Below are 25,605 nucleotides of genomic sequence, written 5' to 3'. Positions count from 1 at the left end.
AGATAATCTGCTTCAGTGACAGTGCTTGAGGGATAAATAATGGCCTGAATACCGGGGAGATTCTCCCCTGCTCTTTTCACAGGCCCAGGGTTCTTGGTAATCACCTGAGAGCAGACAGGGCCCTGACTTCACACCTCAGACAAAAGACAGTCCCTCTGACAGTGCAGCATTCCCTCAGCATTGGCATTTGGCCGTATTTCATTGGGACATCCTGAGGCCATGAGAGGTGCTACAAAAATGAAAGTCTTTCTTGTATTGTTATTTTAACTGTGAAATGCAGATTCCACATTTATCAGAATTAAACCACAGATCTCATTGCAATGCACCTGATAATAGTAACAACTGCTTGAAACAGTGAGGCTGCAAGGGGAGAGAAATGTGAAAGCAAGGATTCTTGGCACAGTTGCAGTAAATATTTCTTGTACAATTGAGGGTCAAGCATCAGTGATTAAGCGAGTCAGTGAAACTTCTCTTGGGTCACGCAAGAAAAACTATAATTTCTCAATCAACAACAGCGATCATGGACTCACAAGTCCCCCCACATTCACTGAAAGCGAACTTGCTGTACAACAATTAAACAATGGTTTTAAGTAGGTTTGATACACTATGGTAGATTTTAAGGTAGCATTACTCTCACTGCCTGTTCTATGCAAAGTCTTTGTCTTATTATTGAGTTGTACAGACTGCTGGTAGAATGGAAATGAACCAATAAAGTAAGAACTTCCATGCCTTCATAGTCAATGTCTCAAGTGTTTCAAAGCCACTGTGCTGTAATCACTGTTGTGAAGTAGGAAACATGACACCTAACTGGTTTACTGCTTGATCCAATAAGAGTGATGCAAAAGTGACCAGGTCACATTTTAAGGTTTAGGTTGCAAAGTATATACTGACCAGAACTTTCCTGCTCTTCTTTGAAATAAGACACAACAGTTAGAGGGTAAACTCTGCCTTAATTTAACATCTCAAGTGAAAGGCAGCACTCTCCCAGTGTACTGCCATCACACCCGACTTATGGACAGCCCGTACATACGGAGGAGCATTTGGGATGGATTTGCCGGCTGCTGCAGGGCTCCAGGCATCTTCTGCCGTGTGGGAATTCAGTTCGCGGCCACAATTCCAACTTGTTAACTTTTCTGTTTGCAAATAGTTCTCAGCAATGGAACCCTGCCATAATCTGGAGAGGGACCTATAGAAGGATTCTCCCTGATGCCTTCACCAACATATGTGTATAAATAAATTTAGGTAAAACAAATTACTGGGTCACAGTTGTTTGTGCAGCTTTGCTATATGCAACTTGGCTATCACAACAGTGAGTACACTAAATAAGTATTTCACGAAGGGAAGTACTTTAGACCAACTGGAGGAAATGATATTTTGCAAGGCAAAACTGCATTTTCTGTGTTTTTTTATGCCAGTGCCACAAAATATGTTGCATTAAAATCAGTAAAATACCAAGAAAGCCTGGTGCACAAATTAAAAGATTTCTACCTGAATACATTGTTTCTTCAACTTTAGCTTTATATTTCTTCCCAAGCCATTACTTATTAGTCTTACAGTCCTTACATTAATGGAAATATTACAGCATTTCTATATCACAACAGTGACTACAACTCAAAGGTGCTTCATCGATTGCAAGCATTTGGAGACATTTTCTTAAAGGGAAAGGAAGGCACAATAAAAGCACAAGTTCTTGTTTTGTTCTCATTAACATCTCCCAGTTATTAACACTGACGAATTCTACTCAAATTCAAGTTTGCAGTAAATCCTTGGACTCCGAATGCAAAATACTGCAGATGTTGGAAATCTGAAATCTGACAGAAACTGTTGGAAATATTCAGTCGATCTGGTAGTATCCAAGGAAGGAGAAACAGAGTTAACATTTCCAGCTGATGACCTTAATTCTGTTTCTCTCTCCACAGATGCTGCCTGACCTGCTGAGCGTTTCCAGTCTAAACCCCACTGAACTGACATCTCCACACAAATCTCTACACAAACAGTCTCTAAGGTGAATGTACTGTTAATCTGCCTAGTCAGTTATGGAGACTTATAAAGGTAAACAGTTGACCAAAAAGATATTCAAAAACGAGCAGACCATTCAGTTCTGCTTGTAACCCCTATCCCTGAGCTCATGGCTCCACAAACTCAAATCAAAACCTCAACTCCATCTACATACCTTAGCTCTACCCCACAATCCCAATTTTGGCATTTACAAGTATCAATAGCTGAGTGAGTGTGTTCCAGGGTTCCATCTCTTCACCCTTCTTGACCTCATCTCATCCTCCTTGAAAAGGCCCAACTCTACTGAGGAGGTTGCGTTCCCGCTTTCTGCTCCCCTCCCATCAGAAGACTTAGTTTCGCAAACGAGTTTATCAAATCTGATAATTATCTCAAACACCTCAATTAGTTTGTTGTTTATAAACACAGGAAACTAAATAGATGTAATAATGCTGACTCTTTATCACAAGGAACACCCATTTGGAAGTGGGAAGGTACATACGAAGTGAGGCTTGCTAGGATTAGATTAGCGTTAAACTAGCTACCTCCTGGCACATTATATTGCTGACAGAATTTAACAGGCGGGTGACACTTGACAAAACCAGCTTTGTGTGTTCTGCATTCACATTTACATAAGTAATTATTATTACTTTGTACCCAAACAGTATAGATTCTACCATCCCTACCAGACTCCTCCATAACCCCAGTAACAAAATTACCAGACACTTTCCTTAAGACACCAATTTCTTACTGGTGTGCAATGTCCCCAGTACCACACTCAAGGAACAATGATCGATTTGCCTGTCTACCTTCATCTGTGAGCAGCTATCATAGGACCAGGAATTGTTCTGACAAAGTCCTTGATCTGAAACATTGATTCTCTTTCCACAGGTACTGCTTGGACAGCTTAATGCTTCCAACATTTTCTGTTTTTTTATGTTCAGATTTACAGGATATGAAATTGTTGTTTTACTTTCATTGACTAGGAATAGCAGTAGCCCATGTGAACCTTGAACACTGTTTTGCCAATCAATGTGTGACCCAACACCATATTACCCACATCCCCCCACATCCCTTCAGAGTTTTGGTTAACAAAAATGCAATAACAGTAGATTTAAAATTAGCAGTTAACTAACATTAATTGTCATTTGCTGAAGTTTTTCCAAATTTCAATCCAGAATATGACCTGGTTCCAAGCTTTAATATATAGCTCTCTGGTCACTGACTAACCCATGGTGGAAACTCTCCACTTTCCCTCTCAGTTCATCTTAATATCTTGAAAACTGATTGAATCACTCATAACATTCTAATTTTTGTGGAATACAAGCCTAGCTTGTGAAATTGCTCTTTGTAATCTGACCCTTGCATTCCACCGACCCTTTCTGCTTATTTTCTGTACTTGTCTATGCTACTTAAATGATCCATGTACACAGACCCACCTTCCTACCCACGGTTCTGAACCTCCAGCTTTTCATTATTTAGAAAGCATTCTACACAGGTCCAAAGCAGATGACTTCACTGAAATTCATTTGGTATGTTTCTCCCATTCATTTAATGCCTTACTGTCTCTTTCTAAATCAATGCTTGCATCTGCACTCTGCACTGGGGCTTGTACCAACAAACATGTACAAGCCCCAATCCAGAGACTCAAGCCCAAGACCCAGGCCAAGTACTTGTGCAATTCTTTGGCTTAAACATTAACTGAGGCTCCCTCTGCCCTCTCACATAGATGTAATGGATTTCACAGCCACTGTTTTAAAGATGAGCTGAGGAGTTTTCCTTCTGTATTTGATCTAATATCAACCAACACCAATAGAACAGATTATCTTGTTGTTATCTGGTTACTGTTTGTGGAAGCTTGCTATGCCATGATAGGCTGCCGTGTTTCCCACAACGATGAATACACTTCAAAAAGTCCTTTATCGGCAGTAAAGCATTTTAGGAAGGCCTGATGTTGTGAAAGGCACTATTTAAGCTAATGTTTTTCTTTACCAGCAGGCACGGTAGTGTAGCAGTTAGTGCAACGTTATTACAGCACCAGTGACCCAGGTTCAATTCCGGCCACTGTATGGAAAGAGTTTGTACATTCTCCCTGTGTCTGCGTGGGTTTCCTCCGGGTGCTCCGGTTTCCTCCCACGTATGGATTAGGAAGTTGTGGGCATGCTATGTTGGCGCCAGAAGCGCAGCGACACTTGCGGGCTGCCCCCAGAGCACTCTACGCAAAAGATGCATTTTACTGTGTTTCGATGTACATGTGACTAATAAAGAAATCTTATCTTATAACAGCTAGACATCAGAGCAATAGCTAAACGTGTTCTCATTTCAATGCACAGCAAGTGAACTTCCTGCAGAGGTGGCTTAATGACAAGAAAACCAGTTTCCTTTTTCCTCAATCATGGAAGGGAGATGTCACCTCACCCGATCGATCCCAGGAGCTTTCTGCACAAGCTCAAACAGTTCAATTTACACAAGTCAAACCTTGTGAATCAATGCTCACTCACTGGGAAGGGTCAATCTTTCTTCATACATTGCATTAAATAGATAATGGTGAGTCAGCAGTCCAGTTTACATCTTACCCAGAGAAACAAAAAGCAGAGGTTGATGGAAAACTGGAGACACGAGACTGCAGATGCTGGAAATCTGGAGCAACACACAAAGGAGCTGGAGGAACTCAGTGGGTCAGGCAGCTTCTATGGAGGGAAATAGACAATCGACGTTTCGGGTCAATGGAAAACTGTTGCCAACAGATGAAGTCACTGGTCCAACTGATCCTATGCCCTCCTTCACTGTCAGTCCCGATGAACTGAAGGAGATGGGAACATGGTTCTCAGGAGACAGGCATGCAGCATGAAAAGGTGGAGTATCAGCCAATGTGAAGCAGAAAGTGGGACTGTGAGCACAAAGCACCTCTCAATCAGAGGAAAGAACTGTCATCAATGCAAGGTGCTCTCACTGTTGCCACAAGTGGTGAACCCACATCCCATGCCTGCCCTGCACCAGTGACCCAAGCCGTCTTCCACTTCAGCTGGAGATTGAGAGTGGATCCTGTTTGCAGAAACACAATGCAACAATCTCTAGAGAAATGGGGGAAAACTGCTGCCACCAGAGTCCTGAACCTGATTGCTACCTTTGTGTGTGGTTGCATCAAGTTGTTCCAAAACCCTGGGTACACAAACAGCAAGTGTCACCACGTGCTAGTGTCCTCGGTATTCTGAAGGATGGGTCTGGTCACGATGCTGCAGAATATTCTATTATCATGCTGTGCTCTCTGTCTCTCATAGAAAAGGTTTCACGGAAGAACATCTTGGACCACAAGGAGGTCACATTGTGGTCTGCAAAAAAGTGTCATTGAGGCATTGCGGGAAGGGGAATGGATGATCCTGTCGTATGGTTCCCTGAGCAGAACTTTCAAACAAGCCCCAGAACCTTGCTTGGCTGGCGGTGAGAGGGGTTCTCTCCCAGATTGTTCATGCACAGCCAGAGTCTCAATCCCATGCACAATGACCTCGAAGCACATCTTCCGGAATACACATTTGTCAACAAGGACTGAAAAGGGATGCAGTGGTCTTTGTCAAGGTCCATCCTGCGTAAGCCAGGACTCTGTGCGCTATGTGCTATTCCTGGGTCCACACACTGAGACAACATCCACTTCTGCTGAAAGATTATGAATGCAGTGAAAGAAGCCCTATAGTCAGCCCGCCACTCACTGGCTTTTCAGGGTGAGGAGGGGTCATCAGTGAATACTGTGGACTGGCATATAGTCCAGGGCTACCCACTGAGAGATTTGCTGAGGCTCAGCGCAGCCACTCACTGCTCTGCAGTAAAGGCTACAGTTAAGGCCCTCCCAGTATTGCACACCAAGGGGTTGTAACCCTTCCACTTATCGCTGATGGAACCTATCTTCAAGAAAAATTGATGGCATTCTAATCTAATGCAGGTGCTGAGAGCAAATGGAATGATGTATCTTGTGCTGTAAATGGCAGCATATCATGGTAATTATATATTTGCAAATTTTATGAAAAATGTACAATTTTGAAAAGAAAACTTTACAACCAGCCAAATAGGACTCCAGATTCCACAACAAGTTAAAGCCTGGAATTCCAGCTGTATGGGACGACATCCTGACAGTGGTACAGAATTGCTCCCAGTAAGCAGAACATTTGCTATCTCCTTCATCCTTTATTTCAATGCTTTCTTTCTACAAGCACAGGGTACAAAGATCACCTGGCCTACACAAAGAGCTGCAGTTTCTCCCAGGGTACTGGGCCTGCATCCCTCCCTGTTCCGTCAGACGTGGGCCAGCAGACCCTATCATTCCATTTGCACCTGCGATCTGCTGGCCTACATATTAGAGTACATTTGATGAAGAATTCATTACAAGGCGCTGTTGGGCGTCCTTGAGGAAGCAATGGGGTGATTTGTAAATGCAACTACTTGCATTCAAATGACAGGTCAAAACTGCAGCAAATATGCTCCTAAATTATGCAAAGTAACATTCTGGATATTTGACCTTCCAGTCTACAACTCTAAATCAATTTGCCTTTTCTTATGTTAAAAAGAAGTATTTTCAATAAAGTTACTGGACAGAAGATAACTAGTTATCGACGGGATGGCCAAATGAACTTGTCATGTCTGCAGACTCCTGCCAGCAAGTAATGGTCAGGCCTAGTTAGAGGGGCAAAAAGGTCAGCATGGATGCAATGGGCCAAAGGACCAGTTTCTGTGCCGTACAACTCGATGACTCTTTATAACACGTTGGGGAAATATAGGGCACTGTGTTTCTTCCCTAGTCTGTCCTTGTTTGGCACAGGCACAATGGTGTATTAAGCTCATACTTCCTCTAGTGAGACGGGACTTTGACAACATAGAGGGAACTAGCCAAGTATTACATCCTATCCAAACATCATTATATTCTCGAGCAGCTTTGATAGCACCTTCACCCAGTGATAATAATTCAATCATGATGATATTCAAACAGAATCTATGAAAACCTCAGCGCAGCGAGCAATCAAGGCTTTCTCAACAGCACTACCCAAATCTGCGACTTCTACCTACAAGGACGACAAGAGCAGAAGACATATGGAAGCACCACCGCCTGCAGGTTCCCCTCCGACTGCATGTAACTGCACTGTGTAATGAATTGATCTGTATGATCGGTATGCAAGACAAGCTTTTCACTGTACCTCAGTACAACTGACAATAATAAACCAATACACGGAAATGAATACTGCCATTCCTTCATTGTCACCAGATCACATTCTGGAACTTCCAAGCTAACCCTGTCACTGAGTGGACTGTTCTGGTTAAAGGCAGTTCACCACCACCTTATCAAGGACAATAGGATGGGCAATGAATGCTATCTTGTGAACAATGTCTGCATGATGGAAGTTAATTTTTAAGTAAGCAATAAAATTCAGAGAAATATAGAAAATGACCACAATTGAAAAAATTTAGTGTAAACATGCTCCAAAATTATTGGTTAATGCACCATCATCAGCAATATTTTGCACCTTATTTACACCTTCACTATTACCTCACAATCCATTTTCATTATCTTACCAAATCAATGATCAAATCTGAACATTATTGCCACAAACTCAGGGCAACAAATTCATTTGCTTCCAGTGGTACCACAGACAACTTTGGAACAAAAAACACGGGGTGATTTTATCAAAAGGATTTTAAACAGCAAAAGAACACAAATGCAAATCTTGGCATACATATGCCTGCACACATGCTCACACTCTCAAGTGCACTCACATGCACAGTCAGTAAATAAAGGATCTCAGAACTCCAGTTAAATTCTTTGCAACAACAAGTTGGGTGAACACATATGCCTTTGTTTCTGAGCACTCTTACCTTTCTCCTTATGCTCTGGTTCTGGCTGATTGCTGCTGCTTGAGCTAATGCTGGCGTCAAACCCTGTTGGAGAGACGTTGCCCTCAGACTGTCCCTCTTGCAGCTCCCCGGTCATACTATCAACCTCATTGGTGCTGTCAGTCTCACTTTTAACACTCTGGACTTCCTCCTGGCTTGGAACCAACCTTTGAGGGATCACTGCATTGGGTTGTGGCCGGGTGGCCTCAGTTACTGTGACCGAGACAGGAGACTCGGGGGTGGTGGGCGGTGTATTGAGCACAGAGTTGCTGCCACTGCTGGGCATCTCACCCTTCTTGTCCAGTTTTTCAGTTGGCTTCTCTTCGCTTGGCTTGACAGGGGAGATAACTAACGCGGCAGTTTCTGCTTCCACATGTGGCAGCCTCTCTTCCTCTTTAGCAGTCTCAGCCAGTGTCTCGGGCTTTGCTTCTTCCAGGGCCACGGGTGGGGATGACGTGGTCTCAGTATCAGAATCGGAAAAGAGCTCCTTAAGAACTTTTTTAGGCCACTGGATCTGGATGCTTGACCACACATCTTTTCGGTCCTTTACTTTTGTGTTCTGAGCCCTTAATTCTGAATTGTTTAAAAGCTTGACCCTTTTCTCAGGCACTTCTGAAAAACCAGAGTACAGTTGGGTCACGTGCAGAGGTTTCCGCTTTTCCTGCAGTCCATTATGCTTTCTTGTAGAGCCATTTTTCCCTTCAGTTCTTTCATCATCCTCATCTGAGCTGCTGTTGCTGCTTGTGCTGTTGAGGGGAGATTCTTTGCCCTTTGACCTCTCACCCTTGTGGTTGGGCGATTCTGTTTTTGCCCAGTCTTCAGCACCTACCTTTCTCCTCCTGGCACGCTTCAGGTGTGATTTTGTCCGCCTCTCACCCGGTTCTTTCTGCACCATCGGTTTCGCGGGCTCCTCTCCTTCCTCCTCGTCCTCCTCCTCAGAACATTTGCCTCTTCTCGCCCAGTCTAGAGAGTCCGATAAGTTTCCCAGCTTGGCGCCAGCTGGAGGTGTACCTGGCAGCCCAGCCATGGGAAGGTTTCTCTGGTCCTCGAGGGCCGGCTCATTGCTTTCTTGAATTGCTGCATCCTCTTCGGGGCCTTTTCTCCAAGTGGCCTCACTGTGGTCATCATCATCACTCTCCTCAGAACTCTCCGAGCCTGTTAATTAAAAAAAAGAAGTGAAATATATAGATATTAAAACCCGAGGCATGCCACTCTTCCTATAATGACTAAGTCTTTAAATCCTTTCTCTGTACCAACTCACATGAAGCTTCTGATTCAAAATAGTCATAATAAATAAATCATCGCTAACACCCAACTAAATGGCAATATTCAAAAGACAACAAGACAAGAAGTTCAGATTTTCCATACTCAGGAGAACACCCAAATGTTATCGGAATAATGCTTTTTTTTCCTAGGTATGCAACTTTAGTTGCATTAGGCAACTCCTGATGACCTTGTGGTTTTAATACCATATTAAGCCTTGGGTCTTTAAGTGAAAATCAAAAACTGCCGGAAACCTGAAATGAAAACTGAAAAGGGTGGAAACACTTAGAGGGACAGCCAGCGTTCTGTAGAAAGAGAAAGAAGGTTAATGTTTCCGTTCCAGTTAAGGATCTTCAATGCGAAACATCATCTCCATTTCTCTTTCCACAGAAGATTGCTGAGTACTTCCGGTAATTCCTGCTTTTATTTCTGGTCTTTAAGTTTGAGCTTGGCTTGCTCCCATCTAAGTGTGCTCATAAAAGCATCCACCTAGACTAATTGTCGATGTGGTGGTGAGCATCATTACATGGCAGAGGATGAAACCAATGACAGAGGCTTTTTTCATCTACTTGGGCAGGGACAAAAGATTCCTTGGTATGAGTTGAAGCAAACCAGAAGAATTGCCTGTTGCTCTGATGACATTTCACACCCACTCAAATCAACTAATAACAGATTAAAATACCAATGATATTGGTTGGGCTTTACAAGATGCCATTGCCTGGCTACTTGGTAATTACTACATTTCAAAAATAATGGACTTTGCAACATTCTGAGGAAGTTTTAAAGGTGGCATGGACATGCAACTTGTTCCTTTCTCTAGTGTACATACCACAAGGTGTATGCAAATACCAGTACACAGATTGTAATTAACCAATTAGCAAAGGAACTAAGGATATAATGAGGGAGAGCTGCACGTAAAATTTGCCAAATACTTATTTTCCAGAGACTTTACTAAGGAAGTGTTCTGGAACAAAGTGTCACACAAGGCCTAGAGAATTAAAAAAAATGATTTAAATTATTAATTAAATGCAGAAGTTCCTGAAGTCTCTTTTCCCCTTCTGTTCAACTGTCTCTTCCATTCTCTTTCTACCAGCAGTACATCCCTTTCCTTCCTTTATGCCCCACACTCAGCATCTCCCACACCACCCCACTTCTCCCCATCCTTGCCCATCAATCTTCTCTTCTCCCTCCTCCTCCTATGGCATACATTTTAAAACAAGTATTTGCTACTGGAATATTCTACCCTCTTAATTCTATGTATAGATTACTGCAATGGTTGCAATCTGACATTGGGTACCAATCAGTGGGCTCCAAATCCTTGGTATGGGTTCACTCATTCAGGTTTCAGCAAGTCAAAATTTGTATTAACAGATACCTTTCACAGCCTCAGGATGTCCCAGAGGCTTTACAGCTGTAAAGTACATCTAAAGTTAGATAATGCTGTGGAAAATACAGCAGATAATTGGTGACAGAAAGGTCTCGCAAACATGAATGAGAATAAATGACCAAATGCATTGATTTAGTGATGTTGGTTGACAGAGAGATGTCATCCAGATCACTAGGGAAACCACTCACATGCTTCTTCAAAATAGTGCTTGGGATCCTTCGCAACTGCCTGAGGAGTTAGACCGGCTTTGTATTATATCTCTGGCAAAAGAGAGTGCAACACACCCCTACAGGGGCAGAGGTGGTTAGCTAGGTTATCTGCTGAAGTCTCTGGAGTGTGACACGAACTCATGACTTTCTCACCCAGAAACCACAGTAAGGAATACAAACCATGAGGCCATAACCCACACATACCACGTCCAACAACTCACCAGAGTAGAACTTTTGCCTTCAAATCAGTCTCGGGTCATTTATAACTAACATTAGCAGTGAAATTCATAAGGGTGCTTTGTGCTTTTACCAAATAGCAAACAGAAGTATATATTTTGTTGACATTGTTTGGTAGTGCCTGCAGTAAAGTTGTTAGTAAACATCACGTAGTTTTAATCAAGCAATTTAAGACATTCAATAAGTATGAAACCACACAACTTTCATGTACCTCTTTTCAGAAAGTTATTACCTTGCACTCCGTTGATGATGCAAGAGCCTATTGTAGAAATGTCCTGTTCACAGCTCCTTGCTCCAGCACCAATTAGTTTTGGGGAGATGTCTGACGATACAGCATGAGCTGGAGTCTTTGAGAAGCGGCGGACACGCACAGACTTGTTGGGAGATTTATCTTCCTTATCTTTTTTATCACTCCTTTCCTTTTCTTTATCCACCTTGCTCTGAAATGCAGATGGACATCAAGATTTCCTCTTTTGCCAAACATATTTTTGCCAACAGACACCACTATATCTTGGAGATAAATCTATATCCAGAGTTAGTTTTATGCAAAATTACCTGGATTGCATTTGTACCATAATATTCAATTTTGAGCACTGTAACTCAGGAAAGATACACTAGCCTATGAGAGGATTCAGTGAAGGTTCTACAGCATCTTATCAGGACTACAATGGTTACATGTAACCATCAGCCAGTTAGCTTAACATCTGTAGTTGGGAAAATGCATGAAGCTATCATTAAGGAAGAAATAGCGAGACACCTGGATAGAAATGGTTCCATCAGGCAGACGCAGCATGGATTCCGGAAGGGCAGGTCCTGTTTGACAAATTTACTAGAGTCTTTTGAGGATATAATGAGTGCAGTGGATAGAGGGGAACAGGTGGATGTTGTATACTTTGATTTCCAGAAGGCCTTCGATAAAGTGCTGCATAAGACTTATCCATAAGATAAGGATGCATGGAGTTGAGAGTAATGTATTGGCATGGATAGAGGATAGGTTAACCAATAGAAGGCAGAGAGTTTGGATAAATGGGCGTTTCTCTGGTTGGCAATCAATGGTGAGCAGGGGAGTAGATTTAGGACAGAGATGAGGAGGAACTGCTTTTCCCAGAGAGTAGTGAATGTGTAAACTTCTCTGCCCAAGGAACCAGTAGAGGCTACCTCATTAAATATATTTAGGACACAATTAGATAGATTTTTGCATCGTAGGGGAATTAAAGGTTCTGGGGAAAAGGCACGTAGGTGGAGCTGAGTCCACGGCCAGGTCAGCCAAGATCTTATTAAATGATGGAGCAGGCTCGATGGGCCAGTTGGCCTACTCCTGCTCCTATTTCTTACATTCTTATGACTCTTGCTCCCTGAGCCTCTCACCCATGAAGCCGAGCCACCTACTGTGCTGTGTTCTCAATTTTGTCTGACGTCCCCAAAGAAACACTCACGCCCACCGTTTTCCAACTTGGAAAAATCGTGAATACTTCCCGCACAGAGTTATTGCCTTGTTGGGTTTTCTTTATGTAAGAGTCATAAATTAAAATTCACAGCCAGCCTCGTGTCTGTATTATGCAACCCAATTTGATTATAATCAACAATCCCATCAGATGTAATTGAAGCAGGATATTACATAATTGATACTAAAGAAATAGAAAAGTTAAGTGAAAAGCTCAATCTAGGATAACTCAATGAAGTGAACTTCTCATGGATATTAAATAAACAAATGCAGGCATTGCTCTTGCAGAGAGCAGCTCCATACACAGTTATCATTCTATGATTCTACATCTTTTGAATAGAAAAATGAGGTACTGTAAACCCATGACATCCCTAGTGATTCTGTTATACTCAAGTCTCCTCCTTCACCTCCTAACTTCAAAAATGTTCAAGACAGTGTGATTCGGAGATGGACACGAGTATCATTTGGATCCAGCTATCCACACATTGGCTGTTCCTGATTTTCACCTTAAGAATTCCATGGGAATTGGCAGACCTCTTAATGACTACTGAAACACATTATATGGTCAATATCTCATTGATCATTGTAGGACCTTCCACTGTTTGCAAATTGATGACCCCATTGAATATATCACTGACAGACCTCAATCAGTACAGATCGGTAACATCTCCTTCTCGCTGATCACCAACTGATGTGCACCTCAAGGCTGTGTGCTTAGCCCCCTGCTCTACCCTCTTTACACTCATGACTGTGTGGCTAAGCACATCTCCAATATAACCTATAAATTCGCTGATGACACCACTGTCGTTGGTCGAATCATGGGTGGTGATGAGTCAGCGTACGGGAATGAGATGGAACATCTAGCTGAGTGGTGCCGCAATAACAAGGTCATGCTTAACATCAATGAAACCAAGGAGCTAATTGTTGACCAGAAAGGGGAAGTCAGGAGCCCACATGCCAGTTCTCATTGGTGGGTCAGAGGTGAAGAGAGCAAGCAGCTACAAATTCCTGAGCATTATTGTCTCGGATAAGCTACCCTGGGCCTAGCACATAGATGCAGTCACAAAGGCATCACGCCAGAGCCTCTATTTTCTTAGAAGCTTAAGGAGATTTGGCATGTCACCAAACCTCTACAAATGCACTGTTGAAAGTATCCTGACTGGTTGCATCATGGCCTGGTATGGCAATTCCATCGCACAGGAATGCAAGAGGCTGCAGAGAGTTATGGACACAACCCACTCCATCATGGGCACAGCCCTCCCTACCAGTGACAGCATCTACAGAAGGTGAGGCCTCAAGAAGGCAGCATCTATCATCAAGGATCCCCATCTTCTGGGTCATGCCCTCTTCTCACTTCTACCATCAGGCAAAAGGTAGAAAAGCCTGAATTCCCACACCACCAGGTTCAGGAACAGCTACTTTCCTACAACCATCAGGTTCTTGAACCAACCTGCACAACCCTCACCCTACCTCAGCAACAGAACACTACAGACCACCTCTTGCACTGCCGTGGACTTGTCTCTGATTGTGTCTTTGTTTATTGCACTGTTTTAGCACAGTCCTTTATTTTCTTCTCTTTATTCTCTTGTAATAACTTACAAATATAATTTATATTCTGTGTGTTATCTGTACTCGTGTCTGTGATGCTGCTGCAAGCAGGTTTCTTATTGTGCCTGTGCCTCACTGTACTTGTGCACATGACAATAAACTCAACTTGACTTGACTCTCTTTCCAATGTTACGTGATTATACCTCAATAGTATTTCTTAGGCTCTCAAGCACTTTGAAATATCAGGGGATTGGACAGGGCATTATACAAATTTAAGTTATTTTTTTCAGCAAGTCATGATCATATAGAAGTTGAGTATTAGCTGAGTAGTTGCTTAGTCCCTTATCCCCATGACTAACATCTTCCTGTCCAAGTTCATGTATCAGAACATCCAAAGTTACAAGCTCCTACCGGATGCCAACATGCTTGGATTTCATCCTTGGAAATCAGGAATTATTACTTAATAAGAAGTGAGAATATGAATAATATTATGAAAAGTTGAAGCTATTTTTGTTAGAAAAATTTGTTGGGACAATATGGTGGAGAAACTTTGAAATTCTGAAAGGATTGGACGGGCTGGGTAGAAACACACATTGACACAGGCAGAGGGCTTGAGTGCAATGTAATGTATATGTAAGGGAATTAGAACTGAGACCAAGAATTTTTTTTTGGTTAGGCAGAAAATTGGGAGGTTATGGAGAGCGCCATGGGAGTCAAGGATTAAAGAAGTGACTGTGTCAACTACTTACAGAATACCATGACACATGGGTTACAACCAGCAATCTTGTAGGCAATAAACACCACCTCAGATTGGTTTGTCAACTTGATTTTCCTATTACAATTTCTATATTACTTTGAAATCCAGTGCATGGATCTATCTTTCAGCAGGGCCACAACCATGATGTAGGAATAGGTCATGCCGTAACAGTCATTTACACAGTTTAAATATTAGTTGTTACATTACAGATCTCTTTTAAACGTCATGTGTCAGATAGTAATATGCTTACCTTTATTTTCTTTCTGTGTTTAATTTTTGGGACATTTTTATCTGCAGGCCGCACTATTTTATCTGCCTTGATCCATTCATCATACCTGAAAAACAAAAAACGTGAGCTCACACCATGTGTTGGAAGGATACGCTGAAGATTATAAACACAAGTGGCACATTCAGTACTACCAAGGAGTTCATGCTTCACTCCTTGCTCCCCACAAGGAATGTAGTGGGTGAATCCACCTCACAGAGCGTTATGATCAAAGCAAAGCTCATTGAGAACACAGAATACAAGACTTGCATATAATTTATCAATAAAAATATGGTTAATCCCATTGCAAACCACAAATAGAAATGGATATTAAAAGTTGCTGACAAGACAATATGCAATTCTAACAACAAGGTCATATATATATAACAACACTTCAACATGGATAAAAGAGCACAATTCATTTAAAGTGGCCTTTTTAAGTGGCCTGTGCAAACTAAAAATGTGAGCAATGCTTTGAAAAGACTCTCCCAGATCAATTGGCAGAAATAAGTATGGGTATTTTTCTCTTTACAAAAAACATTTGAAATGAGTGCACAGCCTGTGCCTGGCAATAGCACTGCCAAAGGGAATAGGCCGGGGTTAAGAAACAACCTTGCTCCAGAATGGCTGTTTGGAGCTTTAACAAAATAGTGAAATGTGTTTTTTTGGTGGGTTTCTAATTTGTTCTAAAATTTCCTTTTATTGAACATATATGCTTGAATTATAACGTTAAACAGATCCTCAAGCATGTGCAACAAAACATTTCCTATCATCATTTCATTTGGGCAGAAATGATCAAACTGCCTATCAAGAGATTAGTCACAAAATCCAGGAAAGCAGTGGGAGGAATGGGTTGGGATGTGGGAGTTGGGGGGGTGGGGGTGGATAAGTGAAATAAGGACATCAGCCATATTCTGTGAAATAGATTTTTAAATGTGACTATTGGAAATTTTGCTCCCCAGTCTTATCTCCATTTTAATTCTCCCCTGTAAATCTCACACCTGCCTTTGCGGAAAGGGAGAGTGACATGGAGCTGAACTACTTCGGATACAACCCACACTTTCACCCATCCTCCACATCACGTTTCAGATTAAAAACAAAACAGACTGCTTGCACAAGGAGCTCTGACTTGCTAGTGCCTCAACCCTTAGCACTCCCCTTCCTGTGCATTACTTCTGTGAAGCAAAGTACTAACTGATCAGCACCATCTGCTGTGTCAACACATACTCACTCAATGCTCTGTGCTGGCATCTTAACTCACACTAAGTTTCATTCATGCATTACTATTCTTGCTGACCTATGTTAGTTCCCAGATTTTAATATTTTGATCCTAATGTTCAAACATTGCCATGGTCATGCCTCTCCTCACGACTCAACACTATCTCAATGCTCCACCGTTGCTGGCTACTTGCCCACCCTGATTTACACCCCCACCCCCAACCCCCACCTCACAAATCGGTGATTCTGTCTTCACTCCTCCAGCCCCAAACTCCAATTCCCTCTCAAACTCCTCTGGTCTCCTTTAAAAGATTCCTTAACACATTTCTTTTTGACCAAGCTTTTAAACATCTATGCTAGTATTACCTCTTGTGGCTTGGTTGAATTTTGTTTAATATGCCTGCGTAGTAATTGTGACATTTTCCTAAGTAAGAAGTGCAAGTTTACTTAAGGAACAAGAAATTGGCACCTGTACAACTTTCACTCTGACTGAATTTAAAATTTAGAAAGCATTATACAGTACATGCCTTAGTCTTAAGTCACTGTTGGGATAAATTAGTTATGACTACTGCCCTTTGAAATGCAACCATTCATTTCTGTTAATCAGGTTAGACTAAAGTTTATGAAGAATTGAATGAATTGCTCCCTCCTTTACTGCAACCACAGAGCAACATGCTCGCACGTGTTGGTTTCTTATGTTGAAAGGGCACCTTGTGTTAAGATAACAAGGTATTACCTCTCACAACTGCTGGTTACCTAACCCAAGGTGAACACGCTGGAGGTTTGTTACAGCGTTAGTATCAAGGATCCAAATTGGATGATACAAATTTTCAATACAACCTTTATATTATACCCAGGGCTTAGCCTTCCTGTCTTTCCCCATCAATTTACTAGGATCTAGAGCCACAAAGAAAGAATCTCCAAGATCTTGCCATACACATCCTTCATTTGTATCACCCCATGTTAGAAAGCAGTGCCTTCAGCTGCCTAGGTCCTATACTAGGAATACTTTCTCCAGTACACTCTTTAAAACTCTTTGGCATTTGTTTTTTTCATCTCCACATCACCTCCTTAAGTTTCTTGGTTTTGTTTGATAACATTTCCGTGAAATGTCTTGGGATGTTTTTCCACATGAAAGGTGTTGCTTTGAGTGCAAGTTGTTGTTGGTTAATAAGATGTAGGTCAAATAAGTAATGCTTTTATTGTGCTCAGTTTTCTTGGCTCCTTCATCGAGGAGTGTAAGCACCCCACTTAAAGCAAGAGCATTCTAACACCAAGCCAATAGCAGTGGAAAGTGAGGGGGAAAGTACAACTGAAAAATTAGGTCAACCTCTGCAGTTGATGCACTGACACTTCCAGTACAGGAATCTAGCATTCAGCAGGGCTAACGATGTATTTTACAGCAATAAGGCAGAGAACTAAAGTGCAACCACACCAACTACTTCAAGGGGTGGTAAAATATTGCAGCAATAGAAGGAAAATCGCTAGCTCTGCAGAAAATCCAAGTCCTCCTGCACAAGTTCCAAAGCACTAATTGGAAGTCTACAAACTAGAAGGATAACATGACTATTAGAAAAGAGAGGGAAGATGAGCGATCATTTTAATGGAATGATTTAATTTGCATTGACTTTCCCCTTTAACAACTCTGTATGTGGTTTATACTTCTAACTCACCTCACGTTCCAGCCACAGTAGTGCACCAGGTATAGGACCATGCCACCCTCCACGTCACAATCTTTAATGCTGGCTTCATAGAGCTTCTGGTTCCTCCCTCGACCATATCTCACTTGGACTTTCATTCCTGGTGGGTAGCACTCAAATTCTTCCTCTTCATCTTCCCTCTCTTCACCATCACCACCAACTTCCTCCTCTTCATCTTCCTCATCCTCTTCATCTTCCTCATCCTCTTTACTGCTTTCATCCCTAACCCCAGACAAATGAAAGACATGCATGTTTTTAAAACAATATTAACAACTCCCTTTTGATCATTAAAAATGGTCACCGTGATGTGGTGATATACTGCAATGTTGTTATTCTAGCTTCTCTTTCCAAAACGTTGCTAACGCTGAGCAGCGACACTGCTTCCTTCTGCAGTAACTATAATGCAAAATAGACCAGCAGGAACTTGTGCTGAAAATGTGCCCAAAGGATAAACAACTAATGACCACCTATGTGCCACTTAAAAATGTCGTTTAAGGATGCAATTTGCTGGAAGTGAGTTAATGCAGTATTTTTGTTTAGATACATGGGAAGACTCTGCATTTCCTAAGCAGCTTAAATAGTTTGCAATGGTGCAGCAAGCCATGGCCATGAGTTTCACACCTGAACGACATTACTGAAAGGTGTGTGATAGTTGGAAGATCTGCCACCTTCCAAGGGAGACGAGCAGAGGTTGTGAAAATCCTTCCTCAACACTGCACGCCACAACAACAGCCACACAAGAACACCATGAATTATTTATTCCTACGCTTGCACCAATAGCAAACTTTTTAAAGTTGTATCAGAATTACACAATCTGGGAATGTTTAAATCAAAGTTAGATGAAAACTTGGGAATTATATGAATTATTTTTGAGTTGCCAGGGCAACAAGACCCAAAGTGACAAACTGGATACATATACTGACAAAAATGGGACTGACATGTTCAAATGCTTGCTCATGAACCATAAAGTTCACAAATCCTGCCAATCCTCATCTTTAAAGACCAGCAGCGCCATCCTAACTTTATACCCAATTTTTCTGGTTTGTCCTATGTGAACATTTTGTGGGTACACTAGTCTGGGAAAAGAATTCAATTGGTGCCATTGTTCCATGGGCAGATGCAGCTTAAATCTGTTAGCAGCAACAACCTGATATAGCAAATTACTGGGAAAAGTGGATTTCAGTTCTAAATATTTGTGGTTCCATGATAAACACCATAAAGACAAATAATTTGCCTTCCTTTATATTTTTGTGCATTAGTTACTCCAAGAGTCTAAGTACAAGCATTATCCCCTAAAGTAACTGTTCCAAAGATGTATTTCTCCTCATGAGCAACCTCAGCAGTTTGCTTTGTGGAAGCATTCATTCGCTGCTCTACTTACTCCCTCCCTTACAGTCCTGTAAAGCCTCTCTCTAATAAACAAGGAACACTGCAGAAATGCAAGTTGTACACTGCAACAAGCATTCCACAGGGAGTTTAAAATGAGCTTCTGATTAAAGTAATCTTCCATATAATTAGAACAAAGCCTTGTTTGCACTTCAATTGACTGACAGTTATGAAGTAAGTATGCTGCCTGAAGCTAAAATAAATTTGATCAAATCAGCCTTCACATTTGGCTCACTCACAGCCAACTAAATACAGTTGGAATGAACATTGCAGCAAGTTTTATGCTAAAGTCAAAAAACACCACAAATGATTATGACACCTTTGCATTCCATCTAACTCTGCCACCCACGTCACTCTGAATTACTAGCTATCTATTGCTACACCAAGCTCCCTGATTCTGATTTGAGAAGCAAACCTATTCTAATTTTACTAACTCTGGTGCTGGTTTTACTGTCTCTGGTACATCATGCGTCCCTCTGCTAATTTTACTCAAGATCTCTCTGCTGGTTTTCCTGTCTTTGCATTAATTATATCTTTGCTAGCATTCCCATCACCACTTCCCTGAGTGCATACTTCATTCTAAATTCATGGTCCCCATTAAGAAAACGTAGTTCCCCATTAGTGCAACGGCACTCCGCATTTACACCAACTGCCAACCCTCGAATTACCTCCTTCATAAACTGACTGCAAGCTGAGTTAGGCTGGAGACACCGGCAGGTTAACTCCCCCCTTTCCCTCTCTCTCCACACTCCTCATGCTTTGTCACACGCTCTCTCATTACTTTTCTTCATTACACTTCTCCCTCTGCACTGCAGTTCAAGACTCTTTTAGCCTTTCCTCTCCTCTTCACACTGTTTATCTTGGGGACTTTTCTTTCCCCGTTCTCCCTGCAGCCTCTACACTGCCAAAGGACCAGGATATTTCACCCCCCAGCACTTTCCTGATGGAATGTTGACAAAAATCATCTTTCATTTTGGTATATGGCTGACTTGGATTGAGATCATTATTCACAGGAGGGGGCCTTTTTTCACTGGGTGGGGGGACAGGAGATGAGAGGCACTGACTGCTGAGATTCAACAAACCAGGCAGCAAGAGGTGTCTGTTGGAAGGAGCCATTACAGTGGCATTTTGGAAGGTTAAATACTTAAACATATTGAAGCATCAATTGTGCTTCCTTTCAATACCTATCTAGACAACCTAGCACTTCATTGAGCATAAAAGGGAAATAAATATGCAAGCAGAAGAAATACATAGAGAGAGAGGTAGAGTTTTACATCAAAAAGAGTTGACTTGGACAGACTCAGATTAAATATCAGTGCATGATAAGAATTTAGGAGCCAGTGTACAACGCTGTAGAAAACACAGCAACACCAGTAGTAAAAGCACAGAATTCATGGCGAATCTGAATGAAGCACTTTGGATTAAAAGAGTCTTGATTTCAGAATGGTAAAAACCCTTCAATTAACAAATCATCCAAGACTATCCTCAGAAAAATCTACAGAAAATGTATATCTTAAAGAACAGAAAATGCTGGAAATACCCAGTAGGTCAGGCAGCATCTGTGAAGAGAGAAACATAGGTAATGTCTCAGTCCATGACCTTTCGTCAGAACTGGGGGGGATTTAGGAAATAGGCATGTTTTAGGTAGCAGAGAGGGGTTGAGTGGAGAACAAAGAGAATGTCTGTGATGGTGGGGTGGGGGTGGGGGGGTTGTTTTTGTAGTGGAAAAGACAAAGAAAGACTGAAGTAACACAGATTGGTGTCAATTGAGAGGGTGTGAGGAAGGCTTCTAAAAACAGCAACTGATCTGCCTGGAGGAGATGAAAATAGAGATCAGAGAAGAGAAACAAAAACATTCTGGAAATGTGAGATATAGAACATGGCAATGGTTCAAAACCTGAAATAAAGGAAAATGCTGTGAAAACCCACTTTCCACATTGGAACTTCTGAGATTTATTCATTTTTCTGTACCCATGGCTCCTTCACTACCATAGTTGGCATGTTGACGTGGCTCTCAACCAAGTCTGTTCCATTTGCTGGACTTCTGCTCAGATTCCCCCTCCTCCTTCTTGGAGTAGGGATAAGGTTCCCCTTGTCCTCACCTCCACATTCAATGGATCACCCTCCATATTTTCTGCCACCATCATCAGGATGCCATGACCAAACACATCTTGCCCTCCCCTCCTGTCACCTTTCAGCATTCGGAAGAGACCGTTACCTCTGTGACTCCTTAGTTCATTCTCAGATCTCCACCAATATCCACTCCTCTTCTCATAGTGCTTCCCATGCTATCACAGAAATGTGAAACTTCCACTTTTGCCTCAGTCGTTTCCAACATCCAGGGACCCAAATACTCCTTCCAAGTGAAACAACCATTCACTTGTATCTCTTCCAATTGCTCTGTTCTGGGACCCCTGCTCTTTGTGATTTTTATAAATAACTTGGATGAGGATGTAGAAGGGTGGGTTAGTAAGTTTGCTGACGATACAAAGGGTGGTGGTGTTGTGGATAGTGTAGAAGGTTGCTGTAGATTACAACAGGACATTGACAGGATGCAGAGCTGGGCTGAGAAGGAGCAGCTGGAGATCAACACGGAAAAGTGTGAAGTGATACACTTCAGGAGATCGAATCTGAAGGCAGAATACAAGGTCAATGGCAGGATTCTTAGCAGTGTGGAGGAACAGAGGGATCTAGGGGTCCACTTCCATAAATCCCTCAAGGTTGCTGCGCAAGTCGATAGGGTTGTTAAGAAGGCGTATGGTGTGTTGGCCTTCATTAGTCAGGGTATTGAGTTCAAGAGCAGCGAAGTAATGTTGCAGCTCTATAGAACTCTGGTTAGACCACACTTGGAGTATTGTGTTCAGTTCTGGTTGCCTCATTACAGAAAGGATGTGGAAGCTTTAAAGAGGGTGCAGAGGAGATTTACCAGGATGCTGCCTGGATTGGAGAGCATGTCTTATGAGGATAGGTTGAGCGAGCTAGGGCTTTTCTCTTTGGAGAGAAGGAGGATGAGAGGTGACTTGAAAGAGGTGTACAAGATGATAAGAGGCATAGATCAAGTGGACAGTCAGAGACTTGTTCCCAAGGTGAAAGTGCCCAAAACGAGGGGATATAATTTTAAGGTGATTGGAGGAAGGTATAAGGGGGATGTCAGGGGTAAGTTTTTTTACGCAGAGAGTGGTGGGTGTGTGGAACGCACTGCCGGCAGAGGTTGTGGGGGCAGATACATTAGGGACGTTTAAGAGACACTTAGGTAGACACATGAATGACAGAGAAATGGAGGGCTATGTGGGAGGGAAGGGTTAGATAGATATTAGAGCAGGATAATATGTCGGCACAACATTGTGGGCCGAAGGGCCTGTACTGTGCTGTAGTGTTCTATGTTCTGTACATTGGTGCTCATAATGTAATCTCCTCTAGAATGGAGGAACTAAACTCAAATTGGGTGACACCAAGCTTCCAGTTGTCCATCACTTTAATTCTCTACCACACTCCCACTCTGACTGCTCTTTCGTTATCTTCCTTCAACTGCTCCAACAAAGCCCAATGTAAGCTTGAGAAATAACGTCTCATCTTCAATCTAGGTTTGCTAAAGCCCAACAATATCAGATAACCTGCCTTTCCAGTTTCTGCCAGTAAGGGCAGAAATGCTAAGGGTGCCCGGTGAATCAGGCACCATCTGTACGTGGAGGGGGTGGGAAGGATTGTCAACCTGGGGCATTGGCTCTGTTGCTCTCTCCAGGGATGCTGGCTGACATGTTGGGTATTTCCAATATTTTGTGTTCTAATTTCACATTTTCAGTTTTATCTGGTTAATTGTTATCTGATTGAAGCAGGTTCCACTATACTAATAACAAAAAACATCTTTAAGGTTGTAACAAAAGAGTTACAATTAGGGAATCTACACTTTGTCAGTCCATTCTATTCCTGCACGGCATAGAATAACATACTATGTAATTCCCAGCCCTTCCCCAAGCAAATTACATAGGACACCTTCAACAAGTTTAGATGATATGTCAGCTTGCAGTTTAGAAATTAGTTTGCATCAGACCTAATCTTTAGCACAGCTTCACCAACTACACTCTGTATTCTTTTTTTTAAATTATGGAATACTCACCCGTGTTTTTCTTTATCCCCCATTTTTTGTGGTTTTAGTTCTTCAGTTTTACACCTGGGATCATCTTTCGCATCATAGGTTTGATCTCCTTTCCCTTCCTCACTTTCTTCAATTTTCACTTTGCTACTATCTGGTGCCTGTGCCATGCATTCCGGCAGGTGTCGTTTCTTTGCCTGAGGGAACAGAACAGCTCGGTTAATAACAAGCAAAGATGAGGCCCATTTTATTTTCATGTGGCTTGAGAGGGCGTGGGAACAAGGGGGCAGGGGGTGGCACGGTGGGGGAAGATGCAAGGGTTGGCCTGCTCTCAGTTTTCACTTCCAGATGCAGAAGTGTGAGATGGAGCAGGGTTGCTCCAACGTTACCCATCTTTACAGCAGCTCAAAAATGATGGAATAGACCAAGAATTACCAACACCAAGCCACCGATTGACTGATAACTTGATGAAACCTGATACAGTACTTTTCTAGAATAATTAAAGCCACCTGACTAGTATTTCTAGTTCCTAGTGGGTTTATAAATAGTAACCTAGTTTCATCTTTCAGAAGGAGGTCACTCTCTCAAGCTACTGATTGAATTTGTTGCCTTCTCACTTGAATTATGTACACCATCTAAACACATCTAATAGAACTGTCTGCAGCAGTGGTTAAAACCAAGACACAAGACTTTCAGGTGAGGGCCATACTTGAGGCAGGGCTCCAGTCAATGAATCACAGAATCTTGCAACACAGGAGGCATTCAACCCATTGCACCAATACATGGTACAAGTTGCTGTTGGAAGGAGCAAGCTGCGTTCGTTGTACTAGAAAAGTTTTGCATCTCTACAGCACATTTCATATCTTCACAACATGGGAATTACCCTAAAGTGTATATAAATTTTGGGCATTGACGTTTTGCAGGCAAAGTCAACAACCAGCAAAGATAATACACATACAGAATCTCAATCTGCAAATTGGATTTTCTGCAAATAGTATTGCTTGAGGGACAAATGTTTAGCAGGGCAGCTGGGAGAACTCTACCTTGGGTCTTTATACATCTCATGGATGAGAACAAGGCATTAGTTCAGCCTTTTTTCTGAGGAATGTCACCTCCAGTGGTGGAACACTCCCTCTGTATTGCCAGTCCAATGTTCTCAAGTATCTGGAATGAGGACTTGGGTAAGGCTGACACTATGGGGTAGAACAGCTACATATGTGTAATGGGTATTTTAGGCAGGACAGATGTGCCTTGGTTTGATGTAATGCACGGTTGATTAAAGCCTGTTATAACTTGGAAAACAGCCAGTGGCAAGGCTGATTGCAGATGACATATATCCACTATGATATATATATTGCATCCAGAAAATATTCTTCATTCAAATGATTAATCAATTCTCTTTGAATGTCACCATTGCATATACTCCATTACTATTTCAGCCAGTGTACTTCACATCATAACAACTCACTGCAGAAAGCTCTTCCCCCTCATCTCAGTGGTGGTCCTTTCTGCTATTTCTGTTGGTCTAGAAATGGCATTACTGATCTGGCTTTTATTGGCATTAAAGCAGCAAACTAATGCTGCTTGTGGAAGTTGTGTGATCAAGATTTTCGAAAGCATGGTTCCCAGAGTGGTGTTGTCAGGTTTCCATGCATCACATGGTGTCAGTTTCAGGGCAATGTACTCTATTGAACTATTACAGTTCTCAAAGCTGCTGGCATATAGTCTTGCAGCTGCAATCTCAGCAGCCAGTGTCAAAGGGGCATACCACAGTACAACAGTACTTCTCCCGATACTGTGGAGTATTGCACTTAGTGAATGGATGCTGCGATGGCAAGAGGGAGGTGGCAGGAGTGTTCCCACGAGAGGCAGCTGGTGAGAACAGCATGTTGTCCAAGAGGCCCATGGAGACCCTCAAACTTACTGCATGACAGGAGCTTACCAACGAGGTTTACATGAGTTCAGTCTACACAGGCATGCACATCGACAAAATCCCTTTCCCCACTCTGTCTGCTCTTGTGGACTGAAGGAAAAATAAAGTCAGTCTCTCTACGAGTAATGAGCAAACTGCAATGTGGCAGAGATTAGCAGAAGTCCTGAGTATAGTAAACTGAGAGCGACTGAACTTTTGACCTTCCACAGTGTGAGCCCGTTTGAAGTCTCGGGACATCACAGTGAGGACAAAAAGTTCAGGTTGAATGTTGGTGCTTTAAACAGCGTGATTTC

At 42.2% G+C, this 25,605-nt stretch overlaps 1 protein-coding gene across 4 annotated transcripts in view; it reads right to left on the bottom strand.

Moving 5' to 3' along the window:
- Nucleotides 1-25,605, bottom strand: part of arid4b (AT-rich interaction domain 4B) — a 123,739-nt gene that overhangs the window by 16,164 nt on the left and 81,970 nt on the right. For 3 of the 4 annotated variants that reach the window (XR_007957025.1, XM_052025003.1, XM_052025004.1), the window contains 5 exons: nucleotides 23,404-23,576; nucleotides 17,874-18,122; nucleotides 14,968-15,052; nucleotides 11,201-11,408; nucleotides 7,855-9,027 (listed from right to left, as the gene is read on the bottom strand). Coding sequence is in view for 3 of the 4 variants with exons in the window: in XM_052025003.1 (XP_051880963.1) it covers nucleotides 7,855-9,027; nucleotides 11,201-11,408; nucleotides 14,968-15,052; nucleotides 17,874-18,122; nucleotides 23,404-23,576 (1,888 nt within the window). In the remaining variant the exon portion in view is untranslated. The remainder of the gene's footprint in view (nucleotides 1-7,854; nucleotides 9,028-11,200; nucleotides 11,409-14,967; nucleotides 15,053-17,873; nucleotides 18,123-23,403; nucleotides 23,577-25,605) is intronic. The other variant, XM_052025005.1, reaches the window with a different exon arrangement.

Source organism: Pristis pectinata, chromosome 10 (assembly GCF_009764475.1).
Source record: "Pristis pectinata isolate sPriPec2 chromosome 10, sPriPec2.1.pri, whole genome shotgun sequence".
In the NCBI taxonomy this organism is placed as follows: Eukaryota; Metazoa; Chordata; class Chondrichthyes; order Rhinopristiformes; family Pristidae; genus Pristis; species Pristis pectinata.
The sequence above is the reverse complement of the archived record's forward strand: the minus strand, read 5'-3'. Positions and strand labels throughout refer to the sequence as shown.